Source organism: Limanda limanda, chromosome 9 (genome assembly GCF_963576545.1).
Source record: "Limanda limanda chromosome 9, fLimLim1.1, whole genome shotgun sequence".
In the NCBI taxonomy this organism is placed as follows: domain Eukaryota; kingdom Metazoa; phylum Chordata; class Actinopteri; order Pleuronectiformes; family Pleuronectidae; genus Limanda; species Limanda limanda.
In genome coordinates, this window is record NC_083644.1 from 3,829,854 (window position 1) to 3,850,482 (window position 20,629).

At 42.2% G+C, this 20,629-nt stretch overlaps 1 protein-coding gene across 3 annotated transcripts in view; it reads right to left on the reverse strand.

Moving 5' to 3' along the window:
• The window catches only part of nos1apa (nitric oxide synthase 1 (neuronal) adaptor protein a), a 129,021-nt gene that overhangs the window by 66,857 nt on the left and 41,535 nt on the right, over positions 1 to 20,629 (reverse strand). For all 3 annotated transcript variants that reach the window (XM_061077747.1, XM_061077749.1, XM_061077748.1), the window contains exons 3-4: positions 7,534 to 7,626; positions 4,983 to 5,041 (exon numbers count right to left, since the gene is read on the reverse strand). In XM_061077747.1, coding sequence (XP_060933730.1) covers positions 4,983 to 5,041; positions 7,534 to 7,626 — 152 coding nt within the window. The remainder of the gene's footprint in view (positions 1 to 4,982; positions 5,042 to 7,533; positions 7,627 to 20,629) is intronic.

The window sequence follows — 20,629 nt, forward strand, 5'->3', positions numbered from 1 at the left end:
GCTTTGAGCCAAAGTGGCCTCGGGGAATTTTAGAAATCAAAGAGCATTATTGTCAATTCCTTTCTCCTCTGGTGAGTCTGCCAACACTCTGACAGATGATGGAGGGATTTAAGAATATCTGTCTCCCGAGATATATTTAAGGCTCCACTATTACGATGGCTGTCAGACCGTAAGAGCAGCTCTCATGCTGAGTTTGAAATTATTGATCAAACCATCGCTGAGCAAGACGGACGTGAACATTCCTGAAATTCACATTCCACAACATTTGGCAAACGGGTGTAAAAACAGGATCTGGATTGTGTTTCCCGCAGAGCAGAGATCAGACGAGAGCAGTTGTGCACATTTGGTTTCCACATGTAAAAAAAGAGGCCGACTTCCCAGACACTTACCCCCCCTTCTTCTCTTCAAAGCAGTAATCATAAGCCCCTTCTTGAGCAGCCTGTTCCAGGAGGGAATGTTTGCACCTTTATACAGCTCAGCCTTTCAGACACCAGCACACATCGGAGGTGGAGCATTGCTGTTCGGGCTTTGTACTTCCAGTGGAGGAAATCACGGACTCTGAGCCGACATGGGTTGGGATGAGGTGCAAAACGGCGAGGCCAGAACGCCGCCACGCAACCTAAACACCCCACACTGGTGTAGTGTAAAGAAACACAAGTGGCATAACGTGGGGTCTTCTTCACAGCAATATGGAGATATCTCTGAATGAATGGAGCTATGTACAGCTGCTATGTATCCAATCAACCTCCATGCTAACGTCTTGTTCAATTCTAAAACAATATTGTGATTATGCAGACAAGTCAAAAGCAGCTAAATGTCTTTCCTGGTCCCGTCTTCCATTAGGTTTTGTTCAAATCTGTTCAGTCTTTGCAGAACCAACCCACCAGCAAACAAAAGAACAGGCGAGAACAATACTACAACCACAACACATGAGTAACCTGAACTCTGTTTTAAAGCTGAGTTTATAAATAATTTAGTTATTTATCACTCTGGATCCCTCAAATGTCTCCCGGCCCTGCAGCTCCAGTCCTGAGTTGCTGGTTGGCCTCCAGTCATTTAATACGACTCGACCGTGTGTCTGTTTGCTTTGGAGACAAAGAAAGATTTTGTGTGTTTTTAGTTTCTCTAATTGGATTGTGTGTACCTGAGTGTTTGTGCCTCTGTACATGGTTAAACAATTAAAAAAAGATGTCCAGGCTGCCAGTTTGATGTGTGTGGGCGGGTTCATGTGCTTGATCGGGGGATTGGGATTCGCTCCGGAGTGAGTTGGTCGAGCTGGTGTTTGCCCCGAGGCTGCAGCGGCTCTCTGGCAGGTGGAATGTAAAACACACAACCTGCCTGAGTGTGTAAAGAGACTGAGCCACAGAGAGACCTACACCTGAAAAATATCAAGTGACAAGTGTACAAGTCATTTTAAAGTTCTCCTCCTCTGTGGCTACTTCCATCAAGACTCGAAAAAGGTAAATAATGTTATTAACAGACAACTCATTCAGATAATCCAGAGAGTGGTCATCATGTGGTGTAAATGATGATGTCACTATGAAATGACAATGGAAAAAACCCATGATATTTCTATATGTTTTCCATAAATGCATCGGGAAGGTTGTAAATGTACAAAATGAGATTTAAACTTCTGCCCGTGGCGACTAAAGAACAACACATTTTCTTGTATAATTGTCATTCAGTGATTTTTGGGGACAGAGTTGTTATTGTGCAGAAATAAAGAGGTGAGCTGTGTCCTCCAGCTGCCTGACGGCTCCATCGGCCCCTTGACGATACAGCAAGGTCCTGTTCGCCAAGGACGGAGCTTGCTATGATACCGTTGTTCCATTGGAAGGTATTATTGTGATCGGCGGTCACTAGGGATCAATTAAATGAAACGTGTGTCTCATTAACACAACCGTCCTCCTCTCCTGTGGTTGTTTCCAGGTTGATCTCCACAAACGATGTCTCACATAACAGCAACGATCATTTAACGTTAGAGTTTTATCGTCTACACCCAAGAAGTCAGGTATAAAACTAATGATAATAATGATGATGTAGTTATGACATCATAAACCTTCTCTACAGTTAATATAGCTTTAAACAGGCATCTCCACAACAGTTCAGTGCATCGTGGTGTAAAGACAATTCACGAGGGAAGTTTCCAGTGGCACAAATAGTTTTTGAGATCTCAGGCCGAGTGTGGAGCACAACAGACGCCTGAGCCAGGGTTTCAACGACCGTTAGAACAGAACCAGAATCAAACCATGGTCCCAGAGATGTGGAATTAGAGATTACACTCTGGCCTCTCTCTGCATGAGAGCTGAGAGAATCCTCCGAGATCCACTCGGCCACATTGTCAGTACAAGAAACTGTCCCAGGTCGTTCCATGTGATCCGGCCTCCAAACCAAACATTTGCTTTCTATTTCAATTCGTTCTTGAAGACCTGGGCCACAAGTGATTCCCTGATCTTTGGAAAAGGAAAAGAAATCCTAATGGCTGGAGACTTTATGATAATCATGGTTGCAGTGTGTGGGAGCTTAAAGATGCACAAGACGACCTGGTCCTTGTTGCCATGCAACATTAAGTTCACAATGGTGATGGGAACAAGACATTCCCATCGCTGGAACAGAGCTGAAGAGTTCTGACCATGTGAGACCTCTGCAAAGATAAATCTGAGGTGTCACAGAATAAGTAAAGGGATAAATGATGTGTTCCTGTTACATTAAACCTCGACCTGGTGCCGTAAACAATGTCCAAATATTGTGAAAGCTTCCTTGCTTCTCTAGAGTTTGTGTGGTTTGTTCAGAAGTTAAATTATTTATGTGTGTGGGCTTGTGATTGTCTGAATGAATATGTATGAGGGTGAAGTTGTGTTTGCATGATTCTGAGAAGCTCTTCTCATGTTCTGTTGCCCACATGCTAATGTTTCCTTCTGTGGTTCTGAGCAACACTTGGACTCAAAGAGCCTCGGGGTGAAGACATGTTGTCCTCGGGCCACATCAGAAACGTTTACTGAAATGACTGTAATCAGTGGGAAAACCACCACAAGAGTCCTGAGACATATTTAAGTATAGATAAGTGTAAAGTGTGAATGTGACGGAGTGTTATCGCTGCCCCCCCACCCCGACCAGCACCTCGGTGGCAGCGAGCCAGTCGCTCCCCAGTCAGAAAGCAGCTGAAGATGAAAAGGAAAGCACAGAGGAAATGCAAAGTGCTCAGCTAAATCCTCCCGAATGATTTAGACACACGTCATCCAGCCTCCGTGCATCCAAAGAAAATAAATAAAACCCACACAGAGTATTTAAAACCAGTTTGATGTGCAGTTTGCTCTGGATATGAAAAGCTAAATGTGAATATAGATCATATTAGCTTTTGGAAAGCGTTGATTCAAACATAAAGACCAAAAAGACGACATGTTTTCTCACGTGGGGATTTCCAGCGGCTGTGGGAAGCCTACTGAATCTTTCACACATGGACAAGACTAAGGCCTCTTCTTCATCCAGAGGGCAGCCTGCATGAGTCTGAACCAAGCTTTGTGTCTTTTCTTCCATTGTCTACGTTTGATCTGTTTAGTTTCAGTTTCACATTGTGATCTAAAGAGCACTAAAGAGTTTTGTATGACATAATAACGTCCTGTCGTCATCACCTATACTTACAAATTGGTTTATAGACGCATGTAAGACGTCTTCGTGGTGTTAATTCAGCCTTTTTACCTGTTAAAAGGTTTTTTAGTAGTTTTTCCTTACTCTTGCTGAGGGTTAAGGACAGAGGATGTCACACCATGTTAAAGCCCTATGAGACGAATTGTGATTTGTGAATATGGGCTATACAAATAAAATTTGATTGATGATTGATTGATTCAGCAGGTCTGAGATCACAAGCACTCCTGCAAGCCCTTGCAATTCTGTTTCTGGAGACACTAGTAAGGGTTCTGCTCCTTTTTCTTCTTCTATTGTTTAATACTGTCTCTTTCTTCAAATAGTCCGCAAGTACAATTTCTCAAAAAACCTCTTTTCACTCTGCAAACTAACAGAACCATGGTTCACTTTGATCCGGACCCAGACCACCTCCTTTGGTCTGGACTGTGGTTCAAAGCACCTTGCATACCTGATATTTGGCTTCAGGATAACAAAGTCTGAAGGTTCAACATGTGTGAATCTATGAATCAACATAAGTACAAACCAAATATTTGATGACTGTGTGGAGCAGCATGATGATGTGTTTGTTGATCAGAGACAACCAGCGACTGATGGATGAGTCACACACATCCTTCTCTGCTTTTAGCTCCTCCCCACATCTGGTCACATGGGGAGCAAAACTCTGTGACCGTCATAATAACAACTGTGCATGAGGCTCGTTTAAGTGGGACAAGCTGAGGCTCCTCAAATACTTTCAACTTCCAGAGGCGCTCACACAAACAGCTGAAAAAAAATCCATCTTCCTGACAGAATCATTTCCAAAGACCGGACCTCGACCTGGGCTCCTGGACCCTGAGCTGCATCCTGAGCTGCAGTGGGACTGTGTGAGGAGTCACTCAGTGGAGAATATGAACCGTGTGTGATGCTTCTTTACTAATCGAGTCATGTTCCCGTCACTGGTTTGATCAATCGTCTATTTTCCTGCCTGTGTGTGTCTTTGAGAAATAGAGATTAATGCAGCAGACGTCTGAAAGTGTCCCTCCGAGGTTCAGCCGACCACAGGAAGTGTCTCGGGTTGAAATCGGAGGATTACACCTCTGCAGCAAAGGGCCTGAATGAACTTGACCTGGAGGTTTCAATCCTGTGAGAGAGCGACAGTGTTGCTCTGTCACACGAATCCTTTCTCCTCGGTTCTCATGCGTCAGTGATGGAGTTCTTTTTTTAATCAAGTTTGGTTTCAAATTTATTTGTGAAAAGACCCAATGAGCCGTGAGGGGAGCACTCGTCAGGATTAGAAGAAGAAGAACAAACTAAACCAGCATTTTAAACGGAGCTAAAGAGGTTAAATGTGAACTGACCTGTAGATGGGATCCTGCATCACCATCATCTTGCTCTCGTCCCACGTCCACTCCTTCTTCTGTGGACACACAATCAGAAAGGTTCATTCCATTACACCAGAAGTCGTACAGATATAAAACAGTGATCACATACTGACGTCCCTAGAATCGTTATCCAGTGAACTGCATCACAATGGTGTCGATCTTATTATAACGTCTCTATATCTGAGACGGTTATTTACATTTCCTCCTTTTTGTCTGTTTCCATTCCATTAAAAATCTCCCTTCCAGCTTAATGTCACAATCAAAATGTCACGGCAGGAGCACACAGGAATTATTCCCATTGATTTCCATCTGCTCAGAGTTGATTCGGTCGTTTGTTCGCTCCGATCTGGGGTCTTTCTTTAAGGCTGACGACTGTCACACTTGACATTTCAGATTTCCAGCCGGGGGAGACAGACAAACAAGACAAGAGACAACAGGCGGAGGCCAGATATTGACCAGGCTTCAGCACAGCCACCGATTCATTTGATATGGAGCCGTCTGGGATTTATTATTTAACTCATCAGCACGACATCTGAATTCAAATCAGTTCTTCATCGACTCCTCTCTCGCTTGGATTCTTTTCAGATTTGGAAAGGTCTTTAAAAAAATGATCCAGAACTGACGAGCATGAGAATTAAATTATAACCCGATGGGGCCGGACCTGAGGATCTGAACGTGTCTCTCTCTCTTTCCAATACTATATCTCTATAAAACAGTCTTCTTTTAAAAAATAAGTCGTGGAGAGGTTATTACACATACCACAACCTTATCCTCTGATCGTATGGAATCTTAATGTTACTCAACATATTCTCTACATTCTGTCCACACACGACAAATGTTACAAAGGAATATCGACGTGCAGTCAGTCACACATTAATATAACCGGAGCATTCCTCCGTGGTGAATGGAATGGATGTTCCTCTGAGGACCATTGAGAGAACTCAATTAAGCTTCCTTTTCAAGAGACACTAATGCACATCTGCTTTTCACCGTGTGGCTGAGAGAACACGCCAAGGTCGTACAGCAGCTGCCGTCATTCAGGACTCTAGTGACGCCAAAGCAATCAAAAGATCTGTGATTCAACTGAAGACTACTTATATACGTTTGTCCCTTTACATTTATATATATTTTTAAAACATTTTCTGTATTCAAACCCTGCAGTTTATGCAAAAATGTCTTGAGAAGTCAAAGTCCTGATGAAACAAGCCGATACATTTGCCTGTGAGTGAGGAGTAAACAATCATCCGAGGCAGTCTGGTCACAGCGACCTTTTCAGTCGTCAGATATGTTAATCTTCCACATCTGTCTCTCTCTGAACATGCAGACTGATGAACTCAACACCAGTTTAAACAGAAGATGATTGTTGACAGTCACTAGTGTTAAAACACACATTAAACACACCGAACGGCCTCAGGTCCGGATGAATGGAACAAGATGAAACTGTATAAAGTGTTGGACAGGAGGACGGACAGCTTCTCTAAGTGAACTTCACTCTGTTTCCACCCACTGGGTTTTACATCCTGTCAGACTCTGTGGTTCTCGGCAGGTTAAGTCCACCTCGCTGCTTCTCTGTGGATTACACCTGTCAGCCTCAGCCCCCCCCCCCCTTCTCTTTGCTTGCTTCTCATCTTTGAACTCTCTTCTCTAGTTTCATCACTTGTCTTTACCCTTCAACGGCCTGTCACACTTTTCTTTACTCGTATCTTTCTCCAGACTTTCGAGCCGTCTCAGGCTTTCGTCGTTTCTTACAACCTGTGAATTCTCTGTCTGAGGTTTAATTCAAAGAGGGATCGTCCCTTCGAGGAAAGACGCCTTTTAATTGGGAGACAGCTAATATCTAATAAGCAAAAAAGAAACATTTTTAGAGTCTGTTCCTTTTAAATATCCAAACTGCAGGAATCCAGCTGTTCACCTGGACAGTCCTATAACAGTTTGCAGCCTCAGAATATATTTAAAGTCCCCATTCGGTTGGAAACCAAGTTTTTAAGCCAATTTTATGCCATGGTGTGGACATGACAAACCGTTTATATATTTGATTTTGAGGAATTAAAGACTTTTTGAGGTTGTAACAAGCTGTAAAACCAAACTTTGGATATAAATACATTCCTAGCGATATAGATGTTTTACCCAGCGAGAAAAGAGACATTTGACTGAATCAAATTCACCAAACAGAAAGAAAGTTGCTCGTTATCGTGAGGGATTTTGATTCTAATGCTAAAAAAATCCTGAAGTTGAATATTCTCTGAATAAACATGAGTACACTCAATCAAAATGCATTCATACAGCATAATCACAACAAGAAACTCTCATATGATGTTTTAGTGATGAGTGGAAAAGATCAAATCAAAGTCAAATGAAAGGAAAACAGCCTGAATCTTCGGTTAAAAAGAAAAATATTCTGATTAGGCACAAAAATACCAAGTTTCCTGCTTCAAGATGAAAATCTGCCAATCTCTGGTTGTGAGACGACACATCAAACACAACCGCAGAAGAAGAAGAGAAGCACAAGAGAATAAAGGTCACTCACTTTTTTCTTTTTCCTCAGGGAGACCTTCACGCCGTCTACGGACACCGTGATGTGGACTTTCTTCTTCTTGATGTTTTTCACCTTGAACTCATACTGCAGAAGAGAGAACACACAGACGCAGGTTTGTTAATATTTGGCTGGATCACAGTGACTCTGCATCTGCCAGGATGAGTTTGATCCAGTGCGATGATGAGTCATGTCTGGAAGCAGGACGCAGATTAAAGAGATGAAGGTGAAGTTTTCTTCATTTACACCTTTTTTTAAACTTTTAAAAAACGCAGATACAAGAGGTGTCACCATGTGGAACAAAGACTCTGCAACATCCATCTCCACGTGCAGTTAAAGTCAGAACATCTCTCGCTCTATCACCTGTTTGAAACACGACCAAGGACGTCGTGATCTTTTCTCCGTGTTTCCGCCGCGAGGGGAAACAGAGAAATGCAGAGTTGCTGCAGCCTGAGATTGATAAACGTGAAAGCGTGGACGACCTTCAACGTCAACCAATGGATAGAAATGGCATAATTGGAACTTTTGAAAGAACAAAACTGTAAAAGCTGCGTCATATTTACATCCCTGCAGTCGCCTCTCGTGTGTGGAACCTTGCAGTATTCTATAAATTCACATTGCGTTGCCAGAGCGTTACTGCACCAATTAGAATGGAATTCAGTGGAGTGCATATCTCCACCAAGGCCTGTGAGTCACCTTGAATTCAATCAAGCTTTATACTCTGATAAATCTCAGTCCGTTAAATATGTTTCATACTTTTCATCAAGATTCGTGAATTATTACCTGGGAAAATGGGTGAAAATTACCCCAGATAAAGTTCAATCTCACGATATGTTAGTTTAAAAAAATTCCTGTATTCACTTAATTGTCCAAATCAGCCGTAACAAGTAATGGGTTCTTATTGGACCATGTTCCATCCTTCCACCAAGTTTCAAACAAAAGTGGCTTAGTATATAAGTATTAAAGTAAGTTTGACAATTGCAATATTTGTGCAGTTTGTTTTAATTTGCCACAAACAGGAAACACACAACCTGTGTAGCTGGGAAATGTGTGTGTGAGTTCAGATTCTAAACTTTGACAAGTAAAGCTTGAAAATTACATTTTCTTACACTATTATAATGACAATAAATAGTGTAAGACCCCAAACCAGGAACAGGAGGGAATCTGCTCTGTGGCCGTCAGTCGACAGCTTTGACTGAGTGCTGCTGTAATTTATGGACTGTATATAAAGATGAATGACATCTCCCCAAAAAGCCGAAGCATCTAAATCCTGGATGCGAGTACAAGTCTGAAAAAGGCAAAAATAATCCCTAAGAAAAAAGCCTTCTAAGAAATCCATTCGCTGGAAAACACTCTTTTAAAGCTGTTTGTTAAAACCCTGTCGGAGCCTCGAGCTACAGGCAGACAACTCAGGTTCTCAGATTATACATCACACAGTTCTACAGAGAGCTGAAGTCCGTCAATCATTATTATCAGGACTCAAAGTGCACGAGTGTTGATGTGTCAGCGTTTTTTATGGGCGTGCTGTGATCTGTGGACTGCGTCGCCCGTGCAGGACTCGAGCGGCGGCGGCGGCGTTGCCCGACGGCTCGTGTGATTGACCTCCGGCGAGATGATTACAGCGGGAATTGAACACGTTTCTCGCGGGTTTGACGGGCTAAGTGTTCGAGGCGTAAGAAGTCAGAAGCCACTTATCTATAATAAGCCTCTCTCTACTCCCGTCACTGGAGCCACATCAGCCGCCTCGCCGCTCGCACTCTCCCCCCCCCCCAAGATACAACCGTGATATGATTCACAATATCACAGCTGCTTCTGTGTGTGATATGAGAATATGAATGTAACGTGTGGAGCTGCTGCTGCGCTCGAGGAATCGCACAGAATTCCATTTACACAACTGACGATTTCTTCAGGGTTTTTCCTAAAGTGCAGGATTGTAATACACACACACACACAAACAAACACACACACACACACACAGACACACACACAAACAAACACACACACACACACACAAGTGAAGTTAAGGTAACTGGATTTACAACTATGCTCGTTTCTGTCAGTAAAGGGCCAATAAAAAAACTTTATCAAACAGCCTCAAGTCAACAGCCACAGTGCACAGGTTAAACAAACAGTGTGTTTTTATGGTGAAGCTAAAACAGACTGTGGACAAACCAGCTGACCCACTGAGAGGGTCAGAGTTCAAAGGTCAAAGGTCAGAGTTCACACTTTAGATTTATTTACGGCAAAAGTTTATTACGACTTTTGTTGTCGCTGTAGAAACGAAATGTGGTTATAAAGTCAGATTCTCTCGTAAAGTAAATATGTTGTAACGGAGCTCTCTACATAGAAATAGATAATTATCTTTACAATTCTAAATGTAGCTTATTTCATTCACATGACGCAAATGTCTGAGTCATTTGCTCCAGATGCTTTCTGGAACTCTTCCTGCCAGCACCCTGAAAAAATGTCTGGAAAATGTCCACAGCGAAGCAAGTGGGCGTTTTGCAGATGTTTCTATCATGCAACAGAAAATAATCAGAATATCTCAGGATGGAAAAGAGCCACAGACACACAAAATACAGCTTGAAAAGTAGACAATATATTATTACAATAATTCAATATTTGTTGAGGACCATGAAGAAAAACTATATGCATTAATTTATATAAGTGTCATTAAGGAATAGTGACATTAGAAAGTAGCAGAGGCCCCAAATCTAGGTTCTAACAGCCATATTTCTATATTTTGAGCTTAACCTGCTGTAGAGACATGAACTTTTTTGGCATCAGCATGAACTTAAGCTCTGTGTGTGTCTCAGCTGTCATCCAGGATCAGCTGGATCATAATATATTTATAATTTAGATAATTTATGACGTGAGCTTCCAACATTTTTATTCAGGACATGTGATGTGGAGCTTTTTTCTTTAATGACGTATTCAAAGAATCAAACTGGGCCTGGATCCAAACATCTGAGACTTTAAGTGCATCAGCTCTTATTTCTCTTATTCATCAGGAGAGACGGTCCAATCAATGTTTGAGGCCTGAAGACTTTGTGTGTCAAAGGAAAAAAATTGTTACTGTTGAATATTAAAATACACAAATCAATAATCACTTCGCTAATTCATCAACTGAGGACACACATTACTGTTCGTCCCAGGTACAGGACGGGAAGAGGATTTATTCCGGTAACCGGCCGGGCACAGTAAACAGGATTTGCTTACGTGCAGATGTTTTTTAAGTGGATCACTTTGTGACGGTGGCAGGACTCGAGTCTACATGTAAACAAAATGAAATCAATTCAATGCTCAAGTCCGAGAAAAGTCTCATCCATCATTAAAATAAGTCCAACATTCGCAGCCACTGTTTCCTGATAAACACGTCACTGTTTCCTAAAGGTCCCTTCTTCCTGTTTCCAGTATAATCCATCATTTTGGCAACAAAGACGCCAACACACACACACACACATACACACACACAGACTCACAATGGTGTCCCCAGCCAGCGCTGCTATTTTCCCCCTCACAGAAATATATCAGCCCGGAGCCAGGAGAGCTCAACAAAGAGGCTGGGTCTCTGTCTGTGACCGCAGTTCATTGAGAGCAGGGGAAATAAAACATTCAATCACACACACACACACACACACACACACACACACACACACACACACACACACAGAGAGCACCACTGCGGTCAGCTGCCAGTGATCGCTCAGTGATCTCAGCAGGTCGGGAGACAGTGAACGACAAGTCTGACGCGAAACCAGCTTCATTCGGCTCATGTCTGACAGGATTAAAGTTTCTTGGTCCAACTGCTCGTCCAATGTTTTTACGAGAGGACGAGTTTCTGCTGGTGTTCAGCCCTCGTGTATCAGCCAGAAATCCTGAGCCTGCACACACACACACACACACAAACTCACACACTGATGCCACATGCAAGTCTGATCCAAACCACAGACTTATGGCTTTATTACGGATATGAAAATGTCCAGAAAATTTGGTTCAGAGTTTTTCTAGCGTTTGTGTTTCACATAAATAACGCAGCAGCCAGGACATCAGGGTTAAAGTGAATAGAACATCCTGGATTAATAACTAAATATATGCAGTTATCAGTTCTCAGATAGAGACGGGCTCACGTCACACAACGCTGACTTATTTCCGGCTGAATTCTCGCGCTCAGACATTATCCAGAGTTGTTTCTATAGGAAGCTGGAAGGTAAATGTCTCGAGCAACTGACTCTTTCATATTCAGCCCCTCCGGAAAATGACCAGATTTTAGTGCAGGTTTCTGAAAACAGCTCGTCACTACACAAGAGAGAGAAAGGACCGGAGAGGCCTGAAGAACAACAGAGTGATGGAGAGAGAGAGAGAGAGAGAGAGAGAGAGAGAGAGAGAGAGAGAGAGAAGCAGGGATACAGGGAGAATAGGATGTTTAATTAACAGCTCAGATAATTAAGCTCATAATTACACAAACTAAATCGGAGGTTTCTAAACTGTGGTGTTGTCATCAGGCTGCTGAATCGAGTGGGAGGTGATTTTAACTTCTGTGAATCACCTGAACTCACCGCTCGTACTTCTTATATCATTTTTTTTACCCTGTGTAAAAACCACAATGATATAACTCGACTGTGCTTGACATTTGACATCATGTGAATTTGACACTATGGTAAAAAATGAGCCGCGACAACTGGTTTCCTGGTTGCCATGGATACACAGTGGGCTGCGGGCGACCGTTGGAGAAAGTTGAGCCGTGATCGACTCAGACAGCAAAGTGGAAAACAGCTGCTCTGCTCCCGACCGCCTCCTGAGCACCTGGGCGCTCGCTGGCTCAGCGGACGCCATGTTGACACGACAACAAGCCGAGCGGAGGACAAACACCTGCAGGTTTGGACACGTTCGTCCAGCAGGTGGTTTGTTTCTGCTCCGGTTGTTTTCATTGCACCGACGGTAACAAGTGTTGTGCAGCATCATGCACCACGGGCCCACTCCGGGGGGGAGAGCAGAGGTCAAACAGGACTTTAAATATCATGAATGATCAATTCATCAAAAACAAGGGATTTAAAGAATAAAGGTCATTCTCTAATAGAGGCCAAGGTCACTGAGGGGTCATATCAATAAATGGTTTATTTGTACAACGTGAGGAAACAGGTTTTATTGTTTGTTCCCTAAACTGGCTACAGGAGATTTGCATGAGCTTGTTAAAATTAATCTAAAATAAAAACCATGATCATTTTGCAGTAGAAAGCCAAGGCCTCTGTCCACCACTTCAACATGATGTATATTCATGTATAAAATGTGTTGATAACATGTATTGGTACCAGAGAGTGGCAGGAGACGAGTGGAGAGAAAATGGAAAATATCTAGAAATATACAGAGTTTAAACAACTTGGAGTGTCAAGGAGTATTAGTAAGTTGTGTTTGATAAATCGTCTGGATCTGTGTTTTCCAAGTTTTACCTTCACAAAATGACCTGAAATTCCCCTGTTGTACAGATTTAAGAGATATAAAGCATTTGAAAATTCTCATAGAAATGAAAGAAACACCAAAGTGGGCACAGGTGGATCGATTCTATTGCAGGATTCAAAGTGTAAAAACACAATGCACCTTTTCCAATTCTCGAAAGAATCTGAAATTAAACAAAGAGCCAGTGTTATATAATCTTCTCCTCCTGGGATTAGACCACAGCTCCCATGTCGTCTCCCCAAAGACATTCCTCCGTCCTCTTCTTCTCAAACCTCCACATGCGTCTCTATTAACAAAGCTTTCCTCCCGTCCTCTGATCCATCCATCAACCTGCTTGGATTCTGTTTTATTCCTTTTCCATCATCTGTCTCAATCTGGTTCCTCTGCTGCTGGTCATTCTAGTGGATCTGTGTGTGCTCACTTCCTCTCTCTTACCACTCTGTCATTTCTTTCTCCACTTCCCACATATTGATATGCGCCCGGCCCCTTCTATGCCACTTGTCTCGCTTCATAATAATTATTTTTTACACTCCTGCTCCTCTCTGCCTTTCTCTTATATATATATATTTTTTTTTTTTCCACATCACCCCTGCCTCTACCCCCTCCCCCCTATTTTCTCCACAGGCTAGTGGCTGATTCAATCTCAAGCAACGTTGTTTATGAAAATACATTTCACTTTGCAGAACCATTTGTGTTTATGGTCGTACATGGTCCGTCTCATTTCAGCAATCTCAGCTTTACGAGGCCGTGTCTTTGAATTAAAGGCAAAAATATGGTAAATATGTATAAAAGTATACAAACACCTGCACAGAAGTTTATGGCCTGAATATTAAGTGTCAATTTAAAGTCGCCCTGACGTTAAAAAAGCTGCCACTCTATAAAAGGCAAAGCAGTTACTGAATGTGGGTTCATGATGTGACTCTGATAAAGTGCGTTCATCCTTCAAATATGGATTTTAGTAGTGAAATATTTCCAATAATTATAATTTAGAATAAATCTTCAATATTTAGGTATCCATACCCTCTGCTCTATTGTCCATATACCTTTAGCAGTGTAGTAAACATCCCTGTTCAGCAAAGTTGGTGGAAAAAGAACAATCATAATAGAAAATGGCTTCATTTCATGTATTTGTGGACATGATGATTAATGTGCTTTAGGTTTGTTTGTTCAGCGACTTGCTGGATTCTGCATCGACACCAGTTCACCAAAATTCATGATTGTAATTTGAGCAGGAGAATGAAAACCTGAAATGATGTTTTCCTCTTTGCCAAGTGGAGAACAGCTTGCTTGCACATGCATTGCTAAAAGCATAAAAGGAAAACATTTGCATCCAATTAACAAGAAATTTCCATTTCTGGACTTTCTCCAGTGTTGAAACCTCGACTTCAGAACGGAAGTTTAGTCGTAACACTTGATTAATGAGTTTTCCTAAAAATGTTGGCACATGATCCTGTTTTGACACAGAAGAAACCAGAAGAATCCATTTCTCTGTCATCGTGGCTTTAAGGAACAAGTTGAAGACTTTCTCCTCCTTCACTTTGTCACTGTCTCATAATCCTGGCTCATCGTGTCCAACTTGTTCTGTCTGACCGATGTCTTCTCTTTCTTGCCATCTGTGCACATCTGGATTCATACAGAGGGAGAGATCAGCTTTAAACACAACAGCTGCTTATCGTGACACCTGGAGAATCAAACATATGGAGAGAGATCCCGCTCGGGCCCGATCGATACCCTTAAGATTACTTTATATATCGGATTCTTCCATTAGAAAACCTTTTATCCATTTAAATCTGTTTTCTACCGTTGTTACACCAAGTGTTGTTGCTGGATTTCCTGTGAAATTGACCAGTAAATTGCTGAATTGATCTTCCAGAAGATGGTATTTATATATGAGGGTTGATTCCACTATTAAAAGCATGGATGAAAGTGAGGTCTTTTAAGGTAATATCATCATTTCCATTCCTCTTTCTCATCAGCTTTAACCTTTAAGCATCAGTTTACCTTCAGGGCAGGAGAAGGGAGGAGGTGAGTTATGGAGGATTGTCTTTGCTCTTTCTGAACCATGTCAGAGGAGAAATCCCTCTCGTCTCCAAAAAGGATGGAGAGACAAACTCAATTTAGAGACAGTTAATATATCGACAAATCATTCCATCGCACTTTCATTTCCAGGGCCCCGGTCGTACCGTTTAAAAGCCGAAGCGGCTAATGGCCCCTCGTGGGTTAGAGGGACTGCGGCTTTCTTTCATTGGTAATAGATTTTATTCGATTATGCACATGTTGAAGGAAAGTGGAAACCACTGATTACGTCAAAATGAGACCATCGGCTTTTATTGTATTCCTCTTGGTAGCGGAGGCACAGGAGGCTGGCAAGTGTTTCTGCCCTGCATTTGTTTTATTGGAATACATTTATAGAATTCAACTAAAGCTCTAGAGCGAGTTGACTTTTAGCAAAAAGCTCCATTAGTCATCATAGCCACAGCGTAGCATCACTGATACGCAGTTTCTGATGATAAAGCTGGAAGATATACGAGATGAACAAGTAGACGAAACTGAGCCAAAGCTGAAAGTGACGAAATCCTTAGTTTTTCTCAAATTATGTATTTCTTCCATACATCATAATACTCATTTCCAGTCCTGAACTCGGCCCTGAACAAGATAACCTGTGTCCCCACAAGATGATGTAGTTTGCTAATGTTCCTTGGCCTTAACACTGGGTTAGTACTATACACAGACATACTTTAAATCGTTAACTTTCTGGTTTGGGAAGGAAACAAAAAACATCAGTACCACTTTAATATTTCAGCAGAATAAGCCGATGTGGTTGCCACGGTCACGTCAGAGCCACTGAGTTTTTAGGGTTGAAGGGTCAGAAAGTAGGTTAGCAAAACTTTCTCTTTCCCTCCACTTGTGTTCGACTCAGGCAGAGCACGATATCAAGAGGGATGGAAAATAGAAATCATCTGCACTTCTTATTTGAAACTCTTTCTTCTCCTTATCTCTCTGTGCTTTTGAGGTGGACCAGTCTCAACAATAACGACGATAAACAACACTGGAAAGTTTGACGATACTAAACCCGACTAACAGAAAGTTATGAAAGCCAAGCCGAGCTCCAAGTTCATTCACGTTATTTCTCACGAAGCTGCAACTTGTAATTTTCAAATTCCAAAGAAAATCTATAAAACCACACAGCTGCATTTAATGTGATATAATAACACAAACTAGGTCACTGGGGGTAAAACGACTGACAGCAGATTCCAATTGTAACATACATGTGGTTGAATTCAAGACGCACAGAAAACCACAGCTGCCAGTCAAACCAAACCCTTAGTGACACATGAGCACTGGGTTAATGAGCGCAGACGACAGCAGCTTCACTGTGGGGCGGCTGCTGATCTGTTACAGGAAATAAAACCAGGAATATAACAGTTTTATTCCAGAATGTGACCTTTTTATACCGTTACTCAAACCCTGATGGACCCGAGACACTGCCAAGCAGCCTGAGTAAATCACAGCGGCAGACAATGGTAAAAACAAGGGGAAATGCAGCAGTAAAGAGAAGTTTAAACCCATTACATTTTTTGTTTTGGTTGTAAAATGTTTATGAATAGTGATAAATCAATAGAACGTTAAGATGAGGACACTGCGAGCTAAACACTCATCAAAATCACGACTGTTTGCTGTCCTGGCTCCTAAACGGTGGAATGAGCTCCCCATCGACATCCGGACATCAGAAAGTTTACACATCTTCCGCCGCAAACTAAAAACATACCTCTTCCGACTATACCTTGAATAAAAAAAAATTAAACAAAATTACTAACAATTTGTGAAACTAACAATTTAGTAGCACTTAAATGGCACTTACTTATCGCATTTTGTTTTGCTTTATTTTTGAAGAAGTTGTACTTTCTTGATTTTCGTTGTTCTTGGTTTGTTCCCTCGGGGTTGAATGCACTTACTGTAAGTCGCTTTGGATAAAAGCGTCAGCTAAATGAAATGTAATGTAGTAAAAGATCATGATGAGGTAAAGCAGCAGTCAATATTGTGATTTATAATTTTATCTTAAGCTTTTTATTTACTCCAGGCTTCTGTAAAACACTTAGTTTGTAATGTCTTCTTAAATATCTTGTGTTTTTAATGTATTTCCCTGAATTTGAGGATCACTAGCCTGGTGTGTGAATGGTGGAATATAAATAAACTATCCGTTCCTTAGAGAAGACAAACATGGACTGTTGTGGGAGACAGGACGTCGCTAATCAGGAAAACCTGTTTGAGCAACTGGTCAATGTTGTCATCTCCCAGTTGATGGTTGTTGTCCTGCATGGACTCTAGTGGAGGAGCCAGGCTGCACATCCCAGTATTCCTCCATATCCCAGCACTGCACCACACACTGGACTGGGAACCTCTAACCTCGTAACCTCAGTGTGAAACACACATGTAGAGACACACATCCACAAACAGGAGGGTGAAGAAGAAACAAAACCAGACAACCCATTACAGGAGGAGGAACCTCTGCTGCTGCTGACAACGTGGTCTCAGCTGGAATGAAATTACAGCGTGGGCCGAGCAGTTTACGGGCTGACTGTCACGACAGAGCCCCCTCAGAAAAACCCAGCGAAGGATTATCAGCTTTAATTGGCACTTTAATGAAGTTGCCCACATTGTCTCTGACAGGCATTAAGAGGGAGACATCCTGTTTGTACACATCAAACACACCCCAGGGTGAAAGCGTGGATCCAGAGGCGACGGCACAGAGTATCATTAGCAGGCAGAGAGCACGTTCATTAAAAGGCACTGAAAGTGGAGTCTATAAAACTTGTCATATGAGTTCAAAACGATGTAATTAACTGTGGTAATCTGTGTTTTACATGGGCAATTAGCAGTGGATTAGCGGGATGTGCTCGGCTTTTGAGGAAGAGTCACCTTTTGCTGACAGAAAAGGCTAAATATACATGACACTGCCGAGCACCACGAGAGAAGTATTAGTTGGAGAACCTGAAAAAGTTCCCAGAGGCTCCTTGACGGCGGCTTAATTAAGAGGGTTACACACGTCGGGAGCAAATATTGCTTTTAGACCTGCGAGAGGATTTCAACACATTATGGGAACACAACTCTCCGTTTAAAAGATAAAGGAATGAAGCACATTTCCAGCTGAGCGTGAAGCCGCAGCCTGATTTTTAAAAGTAATGAAAATAAGGGAGGAAGTATCGTTGAGTGTTTAGTCTCAGGAGTTCACCGGATGTTTCCAGCTCCGGTTAAAAAGTGTCTGAATCAGTTTGGCACATCTGGACTTGAGGGTTTTATTGGAGCCTGACTGTGAGGTGAAATCTTCTCAACACATTCTCAGAGCGACTGAAGTTACTCACACACCAAGTCCTTCCTAATGGACTTTAAAGTCCAGAGTAGATTAGAGTCATTATCCTTTTTTTATTGCTGCTATTTAAGTTCTGAAGGAGCTTTTAAAATTTGCCTGTCATGTTTAATTCATTATTGCTGCTACAGTATTTTGTAGCAAGTACCTGCAGGTGAAATGAACCCATGTTTCTGAGAATATTTACAATCTGTACCCAGGTTTTACCAGAAAAAAGTATATTAGCAAAATTCTGCCTCCTTGCCTCCTCCATGTTAGCAGATGGGACATGAAAACTAAACAGTCAAAATGCATGTTAAATGATGATGTTTTCTGTCATTTGAGGCAGTTCTTATAAAACTCGTATCTTTCAGCTGACTAATCGCAACCCACTTATTCAGGACAGTTATGTGCGTCTCTTTCTCTCCAGATATAGAACTTGTACAACAAAAACTTTTTGTGTTTGTACCACTCTTCTTTTTCCTCTGCTGAGCTGAGGAGACAAGACGGGGAATAAAAACTGGGGCAGAATCCTCCATTGTTCGTCCTGGCAAAGACCGCTTGCTCATTATCAGCCATTAGGGCTGTTTGACTGTGACACTGGATTTTATTTATCTCCGAACCACAAATGTGGAAATGGCTGTTGTGTAACTGGCCCTCATTGTTCCGTGCCACTACTGTGTCTTTGGGTTTTGAGGTATTGTCTGTAATAATTCACCAGCAGAGCTTTCAGAGTTCATAGTTCCACTCAGACTAATGTGATGCATGGTGAATTTGAGTTGTACGTCCAGGATCAGACCTCGAAAAGTCCAGATTTCCTCATTCTTTATGCACATTATTGCAGAATAGAGCCTCTTTCCCAACCAGCTCCAGCTAACTCAGACGACAGCAGGTGGCCACAGGGGTCAGTATTTCTGCTCCGTCTATAAAAGCGCCCGTTAAAGGTTCTACAGTAATAAAGACCGATGACCGCAGCATTCTGTTCCCTGCAGAGTCAAGAAAATGGCCTTTTTTATTGTCTCGGACAGACACTGCTGCCACAAACCCACTTATCAGACAAACACACACATAGCCCACCCATAAAAAAACCCTCTGGTTGATTGGCAGATAATCACAGGTTCTGGCAGGCGTGTGCTTACAGGTGGAGGCAGACAAACACAAACACATAGATATGGATCCAGGATTCTCTTCCTCCCTGAAGTGATTCCACACAGAGCCAAACAAATCCTGAAGCAGCCACGAGAAGGAAGAACCTCCGAGTCAGGTGGGTGGGGGGTGAAATCTGTCAGAAACACAAACTCCTGTGCACTGCTGCTGATAGGCAAGGCACCAGGGGGCCGAGGGGTTCTTCTGCTCTCTTGTGATATCTTATCTCGAGGTGCTGCTGTAACAAGAAGCACCAGCGGCCTGCACTTGGGTTTCATCTCCACAGCAAATAGCCCTGGTTGATTAGGGAGGCTGCTGAGGACAGAGGCTCCATTTTCGACAATCTTATCAGCTCCACCTCTGGTTTCCCAGCAGGCAGACGAGAGGAGAAGATTCCCTCACTTCTGACAGGGTAAAACTCTAAAGTATGCAGAACTGAGAATGTGAATATCGTTTTCTGAAGAGGTTTTAATCTTTCACTGAATTCTGTTTACATTGATATACAACAAAAGATAAGCTGGAGACAGTAAAGTGACATTTTCACTTAATAAATGACTTTGCCTGTGCAAACACGTGTTATCAAATTCAATCCAATGGATGAAATGACTTGACTGAAAGAAGCATTTTTTACTTTCAGGGAAATATTCAAGTTATTTATGCGTTTTCTTTGTGAGCGACGCATTTCTGTGAAACACCTCCAGTGTGAAACCCAGTAACTCAGAGGCCTGGAACCTTTCTGCCGTTCAACCTTGACTCACTGTCACACTCCAATTCACTTCTAAGGAAATCTCATTCCAGAAGCTGCTTTTACTTTCCCTGACAGTTTAAGTCTGACTAATAACCAGAACCTTTTTTTGAATAATGCAAAATCAAGCATAGAATTTGTGCCAATTATATACTTTGTACTTGTCTTATTGGTTAACTTAGACAATTTCTCTGAGAACCTAATCTGCATTCCACCGCTGCACCTGTTCAACATCCTGATCAGTGAAACGATCGAGGGAATTCTCGGCCTCATTTCCAACTCAACGATCTTTCCACTGTGCAAGGCCGTGGCCAACATGGGATTTCTGCTCCAGTCCTGGTGGTGTTGAATCTAAATGGGTTTGAAGGAGGATTTACGGGAGTAAGAAGTGAGAA